This window comes from Sphaeramia orbicularis, chromosome 13 (genome assembly GCF_902148855.1).
Source record: "Sphaeramia orbicularis chromosome 13, fSphaOr1.1, whole genome shotgun sequence".
Classification (NCBI taxonomy): domain Eukaryota; kingdom Metazoa; phylum Chordata; class Actinopteri; order Kurtiformes; family Apogonidae; genus Sphaeramia; species Sphaeramia orbicularis.
Genome location: NC_043969.1, coordinates 6,145,382 through 6,164,402, shown reverse-complemented (window position 1 = coordinate 6,164,402; position 19,021 = coordinate 6,145,382). Strand labels below are relative to the sequence as shown.

The following is a 19,021-nucleotide window of genomic DNA, read 5'->3' as shown; positions in this document are numbered from 1 at the left end:
TAGTTACATGTGGGGTACCCCAAGGGTCAATTCTTGGACCCCTACTGTTTAAACTTTACATACTTCCACTATCACATCAAATGCAAACATAATATAGGTTGCCATAACTTTGCAGACGATTCTCAACTTTACATTTCACTACGCCCTGATGACCTATCTCCCATACCATCCCTTTGGTCAATCTATTAAAGATATAATCAATGGATGTCAGAATTGTTTGTACAACTAAACAAAGACAAAACAAAAATACTCATCTTTGGTACAAAGGTTCAGAGACAGAAATCACAGCACACCTCAAGTCTCTTTCTTTAGACAGCAAATCTGAAGCAAGAAATCTGGGTGTAATTATCAATAGTGATCTAAATTTCAAAAAGTCATATCAACCACATTACAAGAGTATCTTTCTGCCATCTCAAAAACATTTCCAAATTAAGGGGCTTTCTGTCAAAATAAGACTGAAAAACTTATCCATGCATTCATAAAAAGCAGACTACATTACTGTAATGGTTTATTCACTGGACTCCCAAAGTCAAGTATATACAGGTCACAACTCATTCAAAATCCAGCTGCACATATTCTCACTGGTACCAAGAAATATCAACACATCACACCCGTTCTTAAATCCTAACCAACTGGTTACCCATTAAAACAAGAATCGATTTCAAAATCCTGCTCCTGGTTTACAAAGCACTACGTGGTCTTGCACCTCAGTACATCACAAATATGCTCATCACTTACACCCCAGCAAGAACACTTTGGTCAACAGGCAGTGGTAACTTACTTGTCCCTCACACCAGATCCAAGAAAAGGGAGGCAGCTTTTAGTGTCTATGCCCCCCAAAAATGGAACACACTCCCTGATACAATTAGACTTGCCACATCAATAGCCATTTTTAAAAACAGGTTAAAAACATACCTTTTTTCAACTGCGTTCTGTTGAGTTGTGTGTGCATGTGTGCCTGTGTGGGTATGTGCACATTCACTACTACGTACCACTTTTGTCTGTACTAAGAATTTCCAATATATAGTTTATTTAGTCCGTTCATCAATATTAACCCGGTGTCCCTTTTCCCCACTCCCCGCTGGGAGAGTGGCTACTGTTTCAGTTGTAGCCACCTGGGGCCCAATATCGACGGGATCTGAGGTGACTCATCTGTGTCCTGTCCTGACCTGTGACCCTGGACCTCCTCCCCCACCTTCACCTGTCTGGATGGACCTCCTCACCCTCATCTGACTAGATGGACCCCCTCATGTGCCCCCACCCTACTGCATCTTTACAGACAGGAACTACATCCGCAAACGGACGTTCATCAGTCCTGGTGCATCTACAGCTTGTCCGTCCATGGGAGTGGATCTCTCCTTCACTGTGGCTTTCCCCGAGGTTTCTCTTTTCCCACTGGGTTTTTGAAGTTTTTCCTTGCCGAGTCGGAGAGTCCAAGGACGGGGGATGCCCAGGACATTAATCCATTCCCTTCTTCTACTGTTTATTTGACTGTTGCTTGTTTTCATACTCAACTATTTTTTTTAAATTACGTTTTGTTTTGAATTGAACTGAATATATCTTTTAGATTTTGGTGATGCACAAATTGATGTGCTTGCTGACCATTTCTCCCCTGTTCTATCATCTCCTGAACACATCCCTGATGAGTGGACCCTGCTCAAAGCCAGACTTTATCTAGCCAACAACCTTGACCTTGGAAGATGTCAATTGGCTTCATAAGCACACCTGTCATAACGTTCTGGAACTGACAGACCTCATCCTCACCACCCCTGCATCAACCGCCAACTGTGAGAGGGGCGTGAAAGTGGTGAAATCCGACTGGCGGTCAAGCTTAAAGACAGACACTCTGTCTGACCTTCTGCTTGTGCAGCTCTCATCTCCACCCATTTCTGAGTTTGATCCCAGTGCTGCTGTAGAGCTGTGGCACACTGACTGCATGAGAGGTTGGAGGCCTAATTTTAAGCATTGTTCTCATCAGGTTGCTGACACAGTCAGCCATGTGGGGTTTTCCCCACCCTTCCTCTGCGTCCCTCCCGTGCCAGAACTGTCTTGAGCGAGATCGAGACACCCCGTCTCCCCCAGGGGCTCGCAAGACAGGCCCGGCCATGCCTCCATGTTGGCGGTACCCAGGTCAGGTACTCATGGTCCTGTTCTGAAAAATCGATCTCATCCACTATTACTTGAGTACGCAAAATTAAAATAAAATTGATCTAAGGTTGTTTTCTTTACTCAGCCGTAGACCTGTGTGTGGAGGATGTTCAGATAAAGCTGTGAGACAGTGAAAGTGAACTCCCCTCACCTTATCATTGTTGTTGACTATCTGCTGCCCCCCGTGGTTGAGAACCACTGGTGTACGCCAAACTTTTTGCACTTACTGGACAGACGGACGACCCACTGATGACAATACCCTGCAGCCAGTGTAACCGAGGGTAAAAAGTACAAGTTTTCACTGTAAAACAGAAATACTCCCAATACAAGTAGCAAATCTGCAGAAAAGTACAGCACATCTGTCTCATTTTTATCAATTTATTGTTCGTTTTCTGCGTTTTGAGAATCTTATGGATTCAGTGTTGATTTGTTCAAATTTAAGACACAAAAACTGGAGGAATATTACAGAGGCAGTTGACATGCTGACATCAGCACACGCATAGACATGATGACATTAGCTGGATGTAATGCCAAAATAAACTACAGTACATGCAAGGGGTCGGGTTTGTTGTGCCTGGCACCACTTGTTTTGTCTGTACATGTAACTGTATTCTTTAAGTGACGTTTAAATTGTAAATTCTGATTTTGTTTTTATTTCTGAGAGTTTTGAATTTTTCCCCATCTGCTATGGAATTCATTGATCTGACTTTGACCCAGGCTACATTTCTTTCTCTAATCATATTTAACAGGTTTTCGAAGATCCCGGGATTATTCCTCCCTGCAATCCTAAATTTCTTCAAAGGGGCATGCTTATTGCAAATTAACAAAAATGAGTTTTGAAAATACTGCCAGGCACACTCAACATCATGAATTAAAATGACCGGTCAATATTGCTGTTGTATAAATCATGAGTGAACGCCTGCAATTCAAAATTTTTGAAATCTCTTTTAAGAACATAGCGTGGTTTAGGTTTAGGTAGTTTTGCATCCCTGACTACAGCAAGAGCACAATGATCACTAACATCATTGCAAAAAACTGTGATGGAGGTATACTTATGGGGCTCGTTAGTCAATGTAAGATCCAGTAATGTAGATTTGCTTACATCATTTGGATTTAATCTGGTAGGGGCATCTATAATTTGTGAAAGATTCAAGGAATCGCATAGTTCCTTAATATTATCCGACGCTGCCGATAGCCAATTCTAGTTTAAATCACCCATTAGTAAGAGTATAGGGTTTATGTAAGACATCTGAGAGTGAAGCAAGTGCTTCTGGTTTGGCTGATGGTGGTCTATAGCAGTCCACTACGATGAAGTGAAGAGATTTAGTTAGTTTCACATTAACAGCAAGTAATTCAAAATGTTTGGATTTTGATATTGATAATGATACAGAGCTACAAAATTTAGATTTTTCATAAACTGCTACTTCACCACCGTTACTGGCTCTGTCAGATCTAAAAACATCGTAACTGTCAATGGTAATTAAATTATCTGATACAGATTTTTTTCCAGCCATGTTTCTGATAATACCAGTCCATCATGATCACTTGTAAAAACCCATAACTTTATAGATTCGAGTTTAAGCAGCAAACTTCTCACATTAAAGTGAATAAAACCAAGGCCTGATCTGCATTTAAAATTTTCAGGTGTTAAAATGTGCACGGGACCAGGGTTTGGTTGAACATTTCCAGATAGCAGGACAACAAAAATAACACATTTTAGATTCAGTGAGCATTTGCAGTTCATAACATGTGTGCCTCTGAATGAGGAATATTGCCCTGTAATGCTTACAGTGCATCTGTCTAGTGAAGCCTGTAGTGATTGGAAAAGGATTCCTTGTTGTAGCATCGGGTGTAGTTCTCCATGACAATCCAAAGAGTCTCTGGTTGAAAAGTATTGCAGGAATTTTGGAGAAACATGCTGAAAATATTCCCTTTCCCAACTCAATCCCACAGGTCCAGTGAAACACACAAACCAGAATAAATAGCACAGCAGAAACATTGTGTGTATTTTGCTCCACTGCCACGGGTGTGATGAGTTTTTGGTTTACTCCTTTAGTGAGAATGATCTGAATATAGCAGCTCAACAGCAGCACCAGCTTGGATATGGACCCAAAGATTATCCACAACCAGGACAGAAGATTCTCACCTGTAGAATATAGTGCACTGCAAAGGTAGAGATAGGCCTAGGAAAATCCGGCTTGGGTAGCTAGACAGCTAGTAGCAGGCTCCTGATACACACAGGCCTTGACTGGAATCCAATTGGTAGGTGGATAGCTGGTAGCATGCTAACTTACAAGGCCTAGGACAGCAATCAGTTGGTGGCAGAAACACGAGGGATCTAGATAGCAGCAGTGGGGGGGTGGGGGTAGGGTGGGGGGGTTCTTCTGTTGACAGCACTGATACTCCTTTCCTTGAGTAGATTGAGAATGTTCACAGCCAGCCGGCTGGCAGTTCAGCAGTCCAGGTAGAAGTGGTAGTGTTACAGTTTAGCTTGAAGTCAGAATAGTAACTTGCTCCTACAGAAGACTTTTTCTGATGCTATTGCTATTCTTGGACCAGTTTTGTATATAAACGACATTTAAGACAGCAAAAATACAAGTTCAGTTGAAGTTCAAATTCAGTTATTATTAGAACTGAACAAGTCTCTTGAATGAGCAACAAAACATTTTCAAAACAGCTAAACCAGTCCAGTTGAACCGAGAAGAACTACCAAGGAGAATGATGACCTGGGCAAATGAGAACCTACACAGACATGTTCAGTTAATTATAGATTTTGTTGACACTTTTTCCAAATTTTTTTCTGATTTGATCCGATAACCTTTGAATTAGAGGTGCACGATTTTGGCAAAAAATAAAATTCAGATTTTTTCCTCTAAAAACTCAATTTTCGATTTTGATTTCAATTTTTGGGTTAAACTACAAAAGAAAACAGAAGTCAGCATGTCATTTTTATGAGCAGCCGACAATGCAAGGCACTGCTCCCTACCTCAAATCTGTGAGGGTATTACGTGATGGGCCCCACACAAGTTTTTTTTTTTTCATTAAATTTTTATTGAATTAGGTAGAGTATACAAACAATGTATACAACAAGAAAATAACATAAGTTTGCCAGGGGGAATGGAATACACTACAAAACAATGTCCAAATCAGAGCAAATACTGATGGTTTTTATAGCCTTTTTGTTTCCAGATTTATCTAACAGCTTTGAATAAAGTTCAACATCTTTCAAAAAATAAATAATATTTGGTTTTGTGTTACAGAACTTACATTTGTGAGTGAAAACATTAGCAAGTAAGAGAAATAAATTAATTATAAAAAATGTTTTTTTTTTTCCTTTTCTGGGTACCCGGGCCCACAGAAGTGATACCAATGTAAGTCAGTAACAGGCATCAGTCGTGCGTGCGTGCGTGGACCAAGTAATATAAGTGATCCCCATGCGGTTATATTTACATTGGGGGATCCGTGCGTGGAAGAGACCGACCCAGGACACGCTAGAGGGATTATATCCCCGCAGCGGGTGGATGTGTCTGGGCAGAGGGCTGTCTGGGCTCCTCTGCTGAGGCTGTTGACCCCGCGACCTGGACCCGGATCAGAAGAAGACAGTACGGTACAGATCCAGGACAATGTAAGATGAGTGAGCCCCATACAGCTATATTTCAATTGCGGGATCCATGCGTGAAACATCGGCTTACATTGGTATCAAAACTGCAGGCTCATTAACAGATTTAATGTCCATGGTCATTACACGGACTTCTGTGAAAGACTGCTCTCACAGATAGGAGGAAGAGCCTATGGTAGCCCGCAGGCGCACAGCCAGGAGGCACGAGAGAGATGAAATCGATTTGACGATTTCCCTTTTTTAAAATAATTTAAAAATCGGACTTCGATTCAAAATCGATTAATCGTGCAGCCCTACTTTGAATTCACTCTGAGCTTTTATGTACAACTACAAGGTCAGTAAATTAAATATAGGAAAATACTTGATTGTCACTGACAAATGCAAAATGCAGGGGATAATATTGTAATAAATGGTGATAAATTACTTGAGAAAGACAACATAAATAATTTGAAAGTTTTGACAAAAATAGTTATGGGTCTTTAATGGTTAAACAGAAGCGATATTATTACACAGGCACTTTACTAAAAGACTTTAATAAAGGAATTCAAATAATTACATCACATTTTACCAAATTAACTAGTATTACCTCTCAAATGAAACCTTCCCGAATGATGACTGCATCTTTCCATTAATAACCCATAACTTCCACAACATTCATATGTAATTAAAGGCCTTGTCTGTGCAGGTTTATAGAGTGCTTTCTGGAAAATTAATTGAAGCAGGACAGGCAGACTCCAATGCACTGTTGTGAACTGGACATTACAACACACTCTGTTAAAACCCAACCATCATTTATCTTATGCTCACCTTTCATTGGGGAGCCTTGAGAGCCTGCCGTGGGCACCACCACCACCCCCATCCCGGGTCCTCTGCGGTACGGAAAGTTCTCAGGACTGTACTTTTCACTGATCACTTCCACAAAGGTGCGCCCCTCAGTGTACTCAGATGGCTCCATGGCTTTGTCACTTTGGGCGTTAGCTGCATCACAGTACAGAAAACAATGATTAGCTATTAATCATACATGAGCTAATGCAAAACATCATCACATGTGTGTTTGCACAATGAGAAAATGCTTTCTGATACATACGCTCTACATGAATTATGCAAAATGTCCCTATTAAACCCACCAAATCTGCTTTTCAGACATTTTTAATATATACCACCCAAATTTATGTGAGAACATTTGAGTTAAAATGATAGACTAATCTCTCATTTGAAGTGTGAATAATTAATTTATACTAATTTTTAATGTTTTTATTGTTTAATTTATCATCATACTGTATGTCAAAAGTCTGGCCTATGGGTGTTCCAAATAAGCCTACTTCATGATTTATTGATAGATAAATAAATAAATATATTTTAAAATCCTAACAATCCAAACTTGTTCTTTTAAAATCTGTAATTTCTTAGCTCTCAGTAGGTGTTTCCATTTCCTCTCCACTCCTCTCCTCTGGCCTGTAAATAGCATTTGAATCAGGCCTGATCAGCCTTTTTACTATGATATCAACACAGAAAAAGCTAAACTTACAACACGTCTTCTTTGGAATGCAGAAAGAAAACAATTCATGAACAAAATCAAAATTATAATGGAAATTTTTCTTTAACACTTCATTGTTCAATATGCGTTGTCATTTTGTTTGTATCTCTATCCTACATTGTACTATTGGCTTTTAGAATTGGCCCAAATTTCTGGTCCAGTCAGCTGGTTCAAAGTGCAGATGTTTTTATACAGATTTCTGAAGACCTAAGGACTGGAAGAAAAACAGTTTCCATGTTCAATATGAATTTTTTAAGAATAATAAGAGTCAATTTTAGTATTTAGAATTATCCAAACTGCTTTAATTGATTTTTAAAACATTATTAAAACACAGTAGCTTGGATAGGCTCCTGCACCCCCCTGCATGGGTTCAGAAGATGAATGAATGAATGAATGAATGAATGAATGAATGAATGAAAAACTGTTTAAAAACAAACAAAATCATAGTGGACCAACATTAAAGAAATGTTAAACCAAATCGTGCACCTTACACTAACAAGTCTTTGATGGCTTTCATCCTTCTTTGTACAGATTTTCAATTTTTGCCAATGTTTGGATAGAATGTAATAGGTCAATTCATCCAAAATGAATTTACCTTTATAACGTCACTGATATTTCAATAGGGGTGTTAATTATCTGATTTATGGAGCTGATTGATTAGGTGACATCAAATTTAGGGAGGAAATGGTTCAAAAGACAAAAGGGAGAAAATCTCCACTGAAACACATTCAAGTGGGCTCAATGGGAGCAGGTGGGCTTAAAGGGAGCATCAGTGAATTTCTGCTTAGAAGTCAGAATATTTTATTCTGCACACATAAAATTAAAAAAACAACTACATGAAATGAATCAACATAAGCTGCACTAATATTCTGCATACAAAAATGTAAACTATACATGGTTAGCATGCTTTATGTCATTGTAATGAACAATGTTATGGAGTCTCTGTATTGATGTCTCATGTGGGCTGTTTGCTGTCATGCTAAAAGGCATATTTTAACTTCAATACAAAAAGTCTTTGTAATTCAGCTAGTATTCTAACATTTGTTTTATTCAGAGCACTAATTACTTACATTTCGATAACAGTTGAGTACTTACCAAAAACTGGAGTAGAAATGGGGAAAAATGTTTTTTCTCTGAGGGCACCTAAACCACTGAAGTTTTTTTCCAACTTCTCCTGAGAGCAGCAGGCACATGTCACACATATGCTTTGATAACTTAATATTGACAAATCTGATTGGCATACAGTAAGAAATATGATTTATGTAACAGGCAGCTTCATTAGAAGAAACATGAACCAGCAAAAATGGTGATGTAGCTTTTTTAAAATTTGACTTAGAAATCACAAGTGGGCGTATATGGTATGTGGGGTTAATAGGGATGTTTACCCCACTTCTGTTATGATACTCACATACTGCGATGCTGTTCCCTGTATTTTAAAGTTCAACACTAACACTGACTTCATCGTATTTATTGAATTAACCATGTTTTGCCAACCACCAAAAAATACAATAATACAAATATCATGTATGTATTATGAATTAGCAGTGTGTAGAGCAATACTGAAAGAGCAGTGTTTCATAACATTTCCCTTCCTATTGTCAATTCCCAGACTAAAAACCTGATATACAAACTTACAAGCTGGGGTTATTGTGTGCTCAACTGGTAAAAGCAGGCATATTAGAAAGTAACTACATTATCAGAATCTAGTCAGAATAATAGCCTCTTCTCTTGCTGCATGCAAGATCCTGTGAACTATGACTGTGGCCAAAAGTCAAGTGGCCTCTGTGTGTGTGCATGCATACTGTACAGTACAGGCCAAAAGTTTGGACACACCTTCTCATTCTTTGCATTTTCTTTATTTTCATGACTATTTACATTGTAGATCCTCACTGAAGGCATCAAAACTATGAATGAACACATGTGGAATTATGTACTTAACAAAAAAGTGTGAAATAACTGAAAACATATCTTATATTCTAGTTTCTTCAAAGTAGCCACCCTTAGCTCTGATGACTGCTTTGCACACTCTTGCCATTCTCTTGATGAGCATCAAGAGGTAGTCACCTGAAATGGTTTCCTAACAGTCTTGAAGAAGTTCCCAGAGATGCTTAGCACTTGTTGGCCCTTTTGCCTTCACTCTGCGGTCCAGCTCACCCCAAACCATCTCGATTGGGTTCAGGTCCGGTGACTGTGGAGGCCAGGTCATCTGGCGCAGCACTCCATCACTCTCCTTCTTGGTCAAATATCCCTCACACAGCCTGGAGGTGTGTTTGGGGTCATTGTCCTGTTGAAACATAAATGATGGTCCAACTAAACGCAAACCCGATGGAATGGCATGTCACTTCAGGATGCTGTGGTAGCCATGCTGATTCAGGTTGCCTTCAATCTTGAATAAATCCCCAACAGCGTCACCAGCAAAGCACCCCCACACCATCACACCTCCCCCTCCATGCTTCATGGTGGGAACCAGGCATGTAGCATCCATCCGTTCACCTTTTCTGCGTCGCACAAAGACACGGCGGTTGGATCCAAAGATCTCAAATTTGGACTCATCAGACCAAAGCACAGATTTCCACTTGTCTAATGTCCATTCCTTGGGTTTCTTGGCCCAAATAAATCTCTTCTGTTTGTTGCCTCTCCTGAGCAGTGGTTTCCTAGCAGCTATTTGACCATGAAGGCCTGATTCACGCAGTCTCCTCTTAACAGTTGTTGTAGAGATGTGTCTGCTGCTAGAGCTCTGTGTGGTATTCATCTGGTCTCTAATCTGAGCTGCTGTTAATTTGCGATTTCTGAGGCTGGTGACTCAGATGAACTTATCTTCAGCATCAGAGGTGACTCTTGGTCCTCCTTTCCTGGGGCGGTCCTCATGTGAGCCAGTTTCGTTGTAGCGCTTGATGGTTTTTGCGACTGCACTTGGGGACACATTCAAAGTTTTTGAAATTTTCTAGACTGACTGACCTTCATTTCTTAAAGTAATGATGGCCACTCGTTTGTCTTTACTTAGCTGATTGGTTCTCGCCATAATATGCATTCTAACAGTTGTCCAATAGGACTGTCAGCTGTGCATCAACCTGACTTCTACACAACTGATGGTCCCAACCCATCAATAAGGCAAGAAATTCCACTAAGTAACCCTGACAAGGCACAGCTATGAAGTGAAAACCATTTCAGGTGACTACCTCTTGATGCTCATCAAGAGAATGCCAAGGGTGTGCAAGGCAGTCATCAGAGCTAAGGGTGGCTACTTTGAAGAAACTAGAATATAAGAGATGTTTTCAGTTATTTCACACTTTTTTGTTAAGTACATAATTCCACATGTGTTCATTCATAGTTTTGATGCCTTCAGTGAGAATCTACAATGTAAATAGTCATGAAAATAAAGAAAATGCGAAGAATGAGAAGGTGTGTCCAAACTTTTGGCCTGTACTGTATGTGTCTCGGGATTCACACAAAATCCGGAAAGAGCAAACTGCTGCAGTTTGGCATACTTATGTATTTTTGGTCAAGGAACAGACTGGCGAAAATGGCAAGTTAATAGGACCAATATTTTTGAGAGACATTAGTAATTTTGAAAAACAACAGCCTCGCAATCTCATTGCTATATCTAGAACACTTTGATGGTGACTGCTGGACAAATGTGGTACAGCAAGCACGAACACACAACAGCATAAAAACTACCACATTTAGAATCTGTGTATCCCCACGTGCCAACGCGCTAGTTGTTCTTTGTCAGTATTTGTTTGAAAACAATTTTTCCATTTCCTCTATATCCATTTAGTCTTTGGTGAAAAACAGCAAAAACAACCTCAACCAAGGAACAAAAACCTTTTTTTTTTAAACACAACCCTTGTTAATAAATGGGATTTTTTCAAATTTAGGTATGTTTGACTTTGAGTTTTTACCAAAATCAGCCAATTTTTGTTTCTTTTATTTAATCATTTGTCACCATTGTCATTAAGAACTAATACAAAATATTAGGGTGACACACACGCACACATGGGTGAATAAAACATTCAAACATCTATATGTATAGGTGTTTTTATGTTGTTGTTTCTTTCCCGCTGGTCATGCCTATACTAGTATATTACTTTGCTTCTGTACAAAAACTCTGAACCATCCCTTTAACCACTTATCTGTCAAACAATGGCCCTAATGTGTTGTGCATTTACTATTTTGGTATTCTATTTTTATAACACTTAGAGAAAATGACAAGGACAAGTAATCAACCAATTTAGTGAGGAATCTGCAGTTTGATTACAAATTCTAACTAGAAGCACTCGGAGAGCGCCGACCTCCGCCAAGGCAGATCAGTGGGCCCCCATGCCCCCCCCCATCCCACCCCCGATCACCACCAAAACTTAATCATTTGTTCCTTGTGCCAGTATCAACATTTCCTGAAATTTTCATCCAAATCCGTCCACAACTTTTTGAGTTCTCTTGCACACAGACAGACAGACAGACAGACAAACCACAAAAACATAACCACCTTGGCAGAGGTAATAAAAACCTATTTCATCAATCATCTATTCCTTTTTTTCCTCTTACATCTATGTTGTAGAGTACAGTGCTAATCTCTCCCTAATGGCAAAAAACTGGCAAGTCTGATAAATCTCAGCATTTCTTGTGCAAGAGCTACAGAATGGAAATGGAACAGTGGCGGCTGCTTGTCTTTCAGAGAGGGGAAGCTCATTGACGGCTTACATCAAAAAACATTGACAAGTTATTGAAACATAAATTCGGCCCTCTGTTCCTTGTGATTTGTGTATTTGTTTATTGACAGTGCAAAAATGAACAAGTAATTTCGTGGTGGTTTCTCTCTCGATTTCACAAGCAGAATGTGCAACGGTATTAAACTGAATTCTGTCAAGTGAAGGAGTATATCTCAAAAGAGCTGTCAATCAAACAGGATTCGGCCTTTCGACTGATCCTCCAATCAGCACATGGAAACCCAGCGTCCAGCCCAGCCGAGGTCCCCCCACAGCTCCATTCACCCCCAGAGACGCTGAGTGTCCAGGGGCGGGACAACATCGTGGCATTTATCCAATTACCGTCCAGTTTTGAGGCAATGAAAAAACTGTTCCATGAAGTCCCATTGAATTGCATGGACGCTGAGCGTCTATGGGAAAATGCACTGACCATAGATCGTATGAGAAAACAGCGCAACGGGAATGTATGAGAAGTTAACAACATTGAGTCCGTTGATTTGTGATAAAGCGGATTCTAAACAAACTCGTCTTTGAGATGAACGTGTTCTAACACATTTGTAGTCAATGAAATGTCAACACAACCGTACATATTTGACCATTTAATTTTTGTTATTTTAGGGGAAGCTGAGCTTCCCTTGCAGTCTTTGAGAAATCGCCTCTGAAATGGAAGCAGGGAGGGACACAAGGAGGTGTCCTCAGCTCTTCATCAGCATGCCACAGAGGCACTGTCCTATTTAAATATCCTTAAATACGCTGAAGAAACAGTAACATGCATGCTTATCTTCATGCAAAAATTTTACAGAATAAAATACCACATGAAGGAGTCACCTTTGACCTCACTCATCAACCCAGCGTCTATAATTAAAATAATGTTTTTGTGTGTATTTTTAAAAGTGTGGTGGGCAGACCCTTGCTGTGGCATCCAGTGCAGGAAAGAATTAAATATGTAGTGGTTTTTGCTGAAATAATAAACAAAAGGATCCTGTTACATTATCTGTTTGACAAAAATGGACTGCAGTAAATTGAGGTAATGCATGGAAGCAATTTGTTCCTCTTCAGTTCATAAATCTGCTTTGTTTCTTTCAGGCTTTAACCACCATGAAGACAAATCCATAAAATGTCTCACCTGAAGAGTCGTCTCTTTTGATCGGACCAACGTCACTGCTTAATGTCTTCTGTTTCTGTTTAGACAGCCTGTTGAAGAAATCACAAGTAAACCAAAACATTTTACATCTGCTTAAATGTTACTTCTATCACTAAAACTAATTTTCACACTAGCTGGAACTCTCAGTCTGGTAAATGAGAGACAAGCTCTGGCACTAGCAGTGTTATCTTACTCCAGAGTGGCTGGCAACCCTGACAGACGTCCATAGAAGAAACGTGGGTCCCACCTATCAGGATTAGCTCTGGACAGGCCACAATAGAGAGGTCTAGGACCAGGGTCACCTCAGCACATGACACTGGAGCAGAGATCTAAAGATCAGTCTCTGCTTAGCTATTCATTTGCCGATGTCAATATAAGTGAAAGTACACATTTTACAATAGTAAGTATACATTTATAGTTGTTAGAGGTTGAATTGGGATACTTGTTTCTACAATAAGTAATATAAATAGCAGGCACTCCTTTACAAATAATATAGGCCTAAATAAATAGCAGATATTCTTTTTTATTTCCTCTTTCACTCTTGAACGTTCTGCCTGTTGTCTGCACTTTGCCATCTGTATTTTACTGCTGTTAACACTGTAATTTCCCCATGGTGGGAATCAATAAAGTCTTCTCCTCTCTTCTCTTCTCTTCAGTGGACAGCCAAAACTGAATTTTCTCAAATGGGTTCCCCAAAATTATTCAGTCAGATATTGCCGTATACACAAAATATCGTAAGTCTCCAGAATATACATATATATATATATATATATATATATATATATATATATATATATATATATATATATATATTATTTATATTTATGTGTGTGTATGTGTGTGTATATGTGTATATATATATATATATATATATATATATATATATATATATATATATATATATATATGTGTGTGTGTGTGTGTGTATATATATATATATATATATATATATATATATATATATGTATATATATGTATATAGATATATGTGTGTGTGTGTGTGTGTGTGTATGTATATATATATATATATATATATATATATATATATATATATATATATATATATATATATATATATATATATATATATATATACACAGTACAGGCCAAAAGTTTGGACACACCTTCTCATTCTTCGCATTTTCTTTATTTTCATGACTATTTACATTGTAGATTCTCACTGAAGGCATCAAAACTATGAATGAACACATGTGGAATTATGTACTTAACAAAAAAGTGTGAAATAACTGAAAACATCTCTTATATTCTAGTTTCTTCAAAGTAGCCACCCTTAGCTCTGATGACTGCCTTGCACACCCTTGGCATTCTCTTGATGAGCATCAAGAGGTAGTCACCTGAAATGGTTTTCACTTCATAGCTGTGCCTTGTCAGGGTTACTTAGTGGAATTTCTTGCCTTATTGATGGGGTTGGGACCATCAGTTGTGTAGAAGTCAGGTTGATGCACAGCTGACAGTCCTATTGGACAACTGTTAGAATGCATATTATGGCGAGAACCAATCAGCTAAGTAAAGACAAACGAGTGGCCATCATTACTTTAAGAAATGAAGGTCAGTCAGTCTAGAAAATTTCAAAAACTTTGAATGTGTCCCCAAGTGCAGTCGCAAAAACCATCAAGCGCTACAACGAAACTGGCTCACATGAGGACCGCCCCAGGAAAGGAGGACCAAGAGTCACCTCTGATGCTGAAGATAAGTTCATCTGAGTCACCAGCCTCAGAAATCGCAAATTAACAGCAGCTCAGATTAGAGACCAGATGAATACCACACAGAGCTCTAGCAGCAGACACATCTCTACAACAACTGTTAAGAGGAGACTGCGTGAATCAGGCCTTCATGGTCAAATAGCTGCTAGGAAACCACTGCTCAGGAGAGGCAACAAACAGAAGAGATTTATTTGGGCCAAGAAACCCAAGGAATGGACATTAGACCAGTGGAAATCTGTGCTTTGGTCTGATGAGTCCAAATTTGAGATCTTTGGATCCAACCGCCGTGTCTTTGTGCGACGCAGAAAAGGTGAACGGATGGATGCTACATGCCTGGTTCCCACCATGAAGCATGGAGGGGGAGGTGTGATGGTGTGGGGGTGCTTTGCTGGTGACGCTGTTGGGGATTTATTCAAGATTGAAGGCAACCTGAATCAGCATGGCTACCACAGCATCCTGAAGTGACATGCCATTCCATCGGGTTTGCGTTTAGTTGGACCATCATTTATGTTTCAACAGGACAATGACCCCAAACACACCTCCAGGCTGTGTGAGGGATATTTGACCAAGAAGGAGAGTGATGGAGTGCTGCGCCAGATGACCTGGCCTCCACAGTCATCGGACCTGAACCCAATCGAGATGGTTTGGGGTGAGCTGGACCGCAGAGTGAAGGCAAAAGGGCCAACAAGTGCTAAGCATCTCTGGGAACTTCTTCAAGACTGTTAGGAAACCATTTCAGGTGACTACCTCTTGATGCTCATCAAGAGAATGGCAAGAGTATGCAAAGCAGTCATCAGAGCTAAGGGTGGCTACTTTGAAGAAACTAGAATATAAGATATGTTTTCAGTTATTTCACACTTTTTTGTTAAGTACATAATTCCACATGTGTTCATTCATAGTTTTGATGCCTTCAGTGAGGATCTACAATGTAAATAGTCATGAAAATAAAGAAAATGCAAAGAATGAGAAGGTGTGTCCAAACTTTTGGCCTGTACTGTACAGTATGCATGCACATACACAGAGGCCACTTGACTTTTGGCCACAGTCATAGTTCACAGGATCTTGCATGCAGCAAGAGAAGAGGCTATTATTCTGACTAGATTCTGATAATGTAGTTACTTTCTAATATGCCTGCTTTTACCAGTTGAGCACACAATAACCCCAGCTTGTAAGTTTGTATATCAGGTTTTTAGTCTGGGAATTGACAATAGGAAGGGAAATGTTATGAAACACTGCTCTTTCAGTATTGCTCTACACACTGCTAATTCATAATACATACATGATATTTGTATTATTGTATTTTTTGGTGGTTGGCAAAACATGGTTAATTCAATAAATACGATGAAGTCAGTGTTAGTGTTGAACTTTAAAATACAGGGAACAGCATCGCAGTATGTGAGTATCATAACAGAAGTGGGGTAAACGTCCCTATTAACCCCACATACCATATACGCCCACTTGTGATTTCTAAGTCAAATTTTAAAAAAGCTACATCACCATTTTTGCTGATTCATGTTTCTTCTAATGAAGCTGCCTGTTACATAAATCATATTTCTTACTGTATGCCAATCAGATTTGTCAATATTAAGTTATCAAAGCATATGTGTGACATGTGCCTGCTGCTCTCAGGAGAAGTTGGAAAAAAACTTCAGTGGTTTAGGTGCCCTCAGAGAAAAAACATTTTTCCCCATTTCTACTCCAGTTTTTGGTAAGTACTCAACTGTTATCGAAATGTAAGTAATTAGTGCTCTGAATAAAACAAATGTTAGAATACTAGCTGAATTACAAAGACTTTTTGTATTGAAGTTAAAATATGCCTTTTAGCATGACAGCAAACAGCCCACATGAGACATCAATACAGAGACTCCATAACATTGTTCATTACAATGACATAAAGCATGCTAACCATGTATAGTTTACATTTTTGTATGCAGAATATTAGTGCAGCTTATGTTGATTCATTTCATGTAGTTGTTTTTTTAGTTGTAGTTTTTTTTTTCATAGTTTTGATGCCTTCAGTGAGAATCTACAATGTAAATAGTCATGAAAATAAAGAGAATGCAAAGAATGAGAAGGTGTGTCCAAACTTTTGGCCTGTACTGTGTGTGTGTATATATATATATATATATATATATATATATATATATATATATATATATATATATATATATATATACACACACACACACACACACACACACACACACACAATGCGCTATTAGCTGTGATTGGATCTATTGGCTGGGGAGCATGTGCTGAACCAAATACCATTTAGGCTGATATTTGAGTAATTTTAGGGAAGTGAGTTTATAAATCAAGTAATTCTATGTACCTTTCGGCATACATTTGAATAAGGAAGGTATTTCCATCAAACAGAAATTCCTACTCTGAGTTTTATTTGGCCGGTTACGGAGAAGCGTCAATGCTATTCATAGTCATCGTATGAACAACGAGTGCATCGATTATAAAAGTTGATGTTTTGTTCTATATCTGATATTTCTCCAATTAGTCCTCAGCCGAAGTTGATACTGACTCTGTGCCTTTCTAAACAAGTCATCTGTTGGTATTAACAAGCAAAAAAACAGCCGACAACATGTGAAAATTATAAAATTGATAAGTTTCCGAAAGGAGTCTGGCTTCTTTAGTAAAAAAAAAAATCGAAGCGCTAACACAGTATCAGGACATTACTAATATCTCTCTCAACAACTTTAGCGCAAGCAAACACAAAACTGCATGATTAAAGTGAATAATACGTGCGAAGTGTAGGTGTTTGAGAGCCGAGGAGTAGACCTGGTCCAGTCCAGGATCAACAACAGTGAATCTGACCCCAGCAGCAGCAGCTCGATGGAGCCCGACAGGGTTTGCAGATCACAAGGATACGAGTATGTTTTCACAAAAAAATGACAATACGCTCACAGCACATGCCAAAAACAACCAGAACGAACAGGTATCCCTCCACATACCTTCAATATCTACTTTGGATTTCCCCTGTTGATGAAAACAAACCAGCTGTCATTTTCCTCTCCTCTACATCCCGGAAGTGACGTCACTGCTGGAAACGACGACGTATCTGTTAAAAAAAATACATCACTTGAAAACACACTTACATTTCTACAGTTAATCTTTTTGTGTCTGTTTAATTTGTTGGTTATAGTCATATATTTATATATGTGAGGAGAGTGGGAAGAAGAACCTTGATGTCATTATGAGTGTTTATGCTCATGATCATATTTTAAGATTCAGATGAACCAACAGATATACCAGAAAACATTTCAACAGCTCTGAGAAAATAATACCACGTGGGGAAAAAAAACAACAACTTGCAGTTCCTAGTTCCTTTTAGATCACAAACAAAATTAGAGAAATGTATCTGAAAATATTACAAGTATACAGTGGTGGACAAAATTAATAGAACACCTGACAGATCTGAACATTGTCATGTCCTGGCTCAGTGCCATAACAAAAAGGACCAAACACACAGAGAATGATTAAACAAATTTTACTGTAAATGGTCAAGCTCAAAATAATACTGCAAATCAACAAAAGGTGTGAGAGATCCATTTGTGTTATCAGTGTGAACGTGAGGTGTTGCATGAGTGGAGCTGCATGTGATGAATGTGTGCAAAAGGAAAACAACCAAGGCTTAATCACCGTACTTGGCTAGGTGAAAAACCATCTGAAAGAACCAAGGAAAATAAAAGGTCTGGGCTGTGCAGCAACACAGCCCAAATGAACAGGGAGAGAGAGAGAGTAAGAGAGCTGCGTCCCAGGCTTTATAGCCACACCCCAGGTGATTGCAGGTGTCACGGTACCTGCAGAGCCTGGAGCTGGAGCAACTAGAGAGGCAGTTAAATCAACATACTGACCATTTTTGCCTCCATGATATTCATGAAACCTGCAGATGGCTGCTCTGAGCACAACAAATACCAAAACATGATTGTGTGACATTGACAGTGAAATAGACCTTGCTTGTTTTATGTGACAAAAATTACTTAAATCTCTTTATGCAGGCTCTATTGTATGGTTTATAAAGTATAATGATGACATTGTACATATTTCATTTGTTTTATGGGTATTTCAATGACCAATTAAAACAAACAAAAAATCCTAAATGAAACTTTTTAAAAGTGCCAAGTATTCCAG

At 38.9% G+C, this 19,021-nt stretch overlaps 1 protein-coding gene across 7 annotated transcripts in view; it reads right to left on the bottom strand.

The window, feature by feature from the left end:
- The window catches only part of tbcela (tubulin folding cofactor E-like a), a 71,031-nt gene extending 53,086 nt beyond the window's left edge, over positions 1–17,945 (bottom strand). For 4 of the 7 annotated variants that reach the window (XR_003937056.1, XM_030151472.1, XM_030151475.1 and 1 more), the window contains exons 1-3: positions 17,842–17,945; positions 13,137–13,204; positions 6,575–6,745 (exon numbers count right to left, since the gene is read on the bottom strand). Coding sequence is in view for 6 of the 7 variants with exons in the window: in XM_030151472.1 (XP_030007332.1) it covers positions 6,575–6,722 (148 nt within the window). In the remaining variant the exon portion in view is untranslated. Of the gene's footprint in view, positions 1–6,574; positions 6,749–13,136; positions 13,205–13,347; positions 13,446–17,841 lie in introns of those variants that run through there. The other 3 variants (XM_030151476.1, XM_030151477.1, XM_030151473.1) reach the window with 3 other exon arrangements.
- Between the last annotated feature and the right edge of the window lie 1,076 nt (positions 17,946–19,021).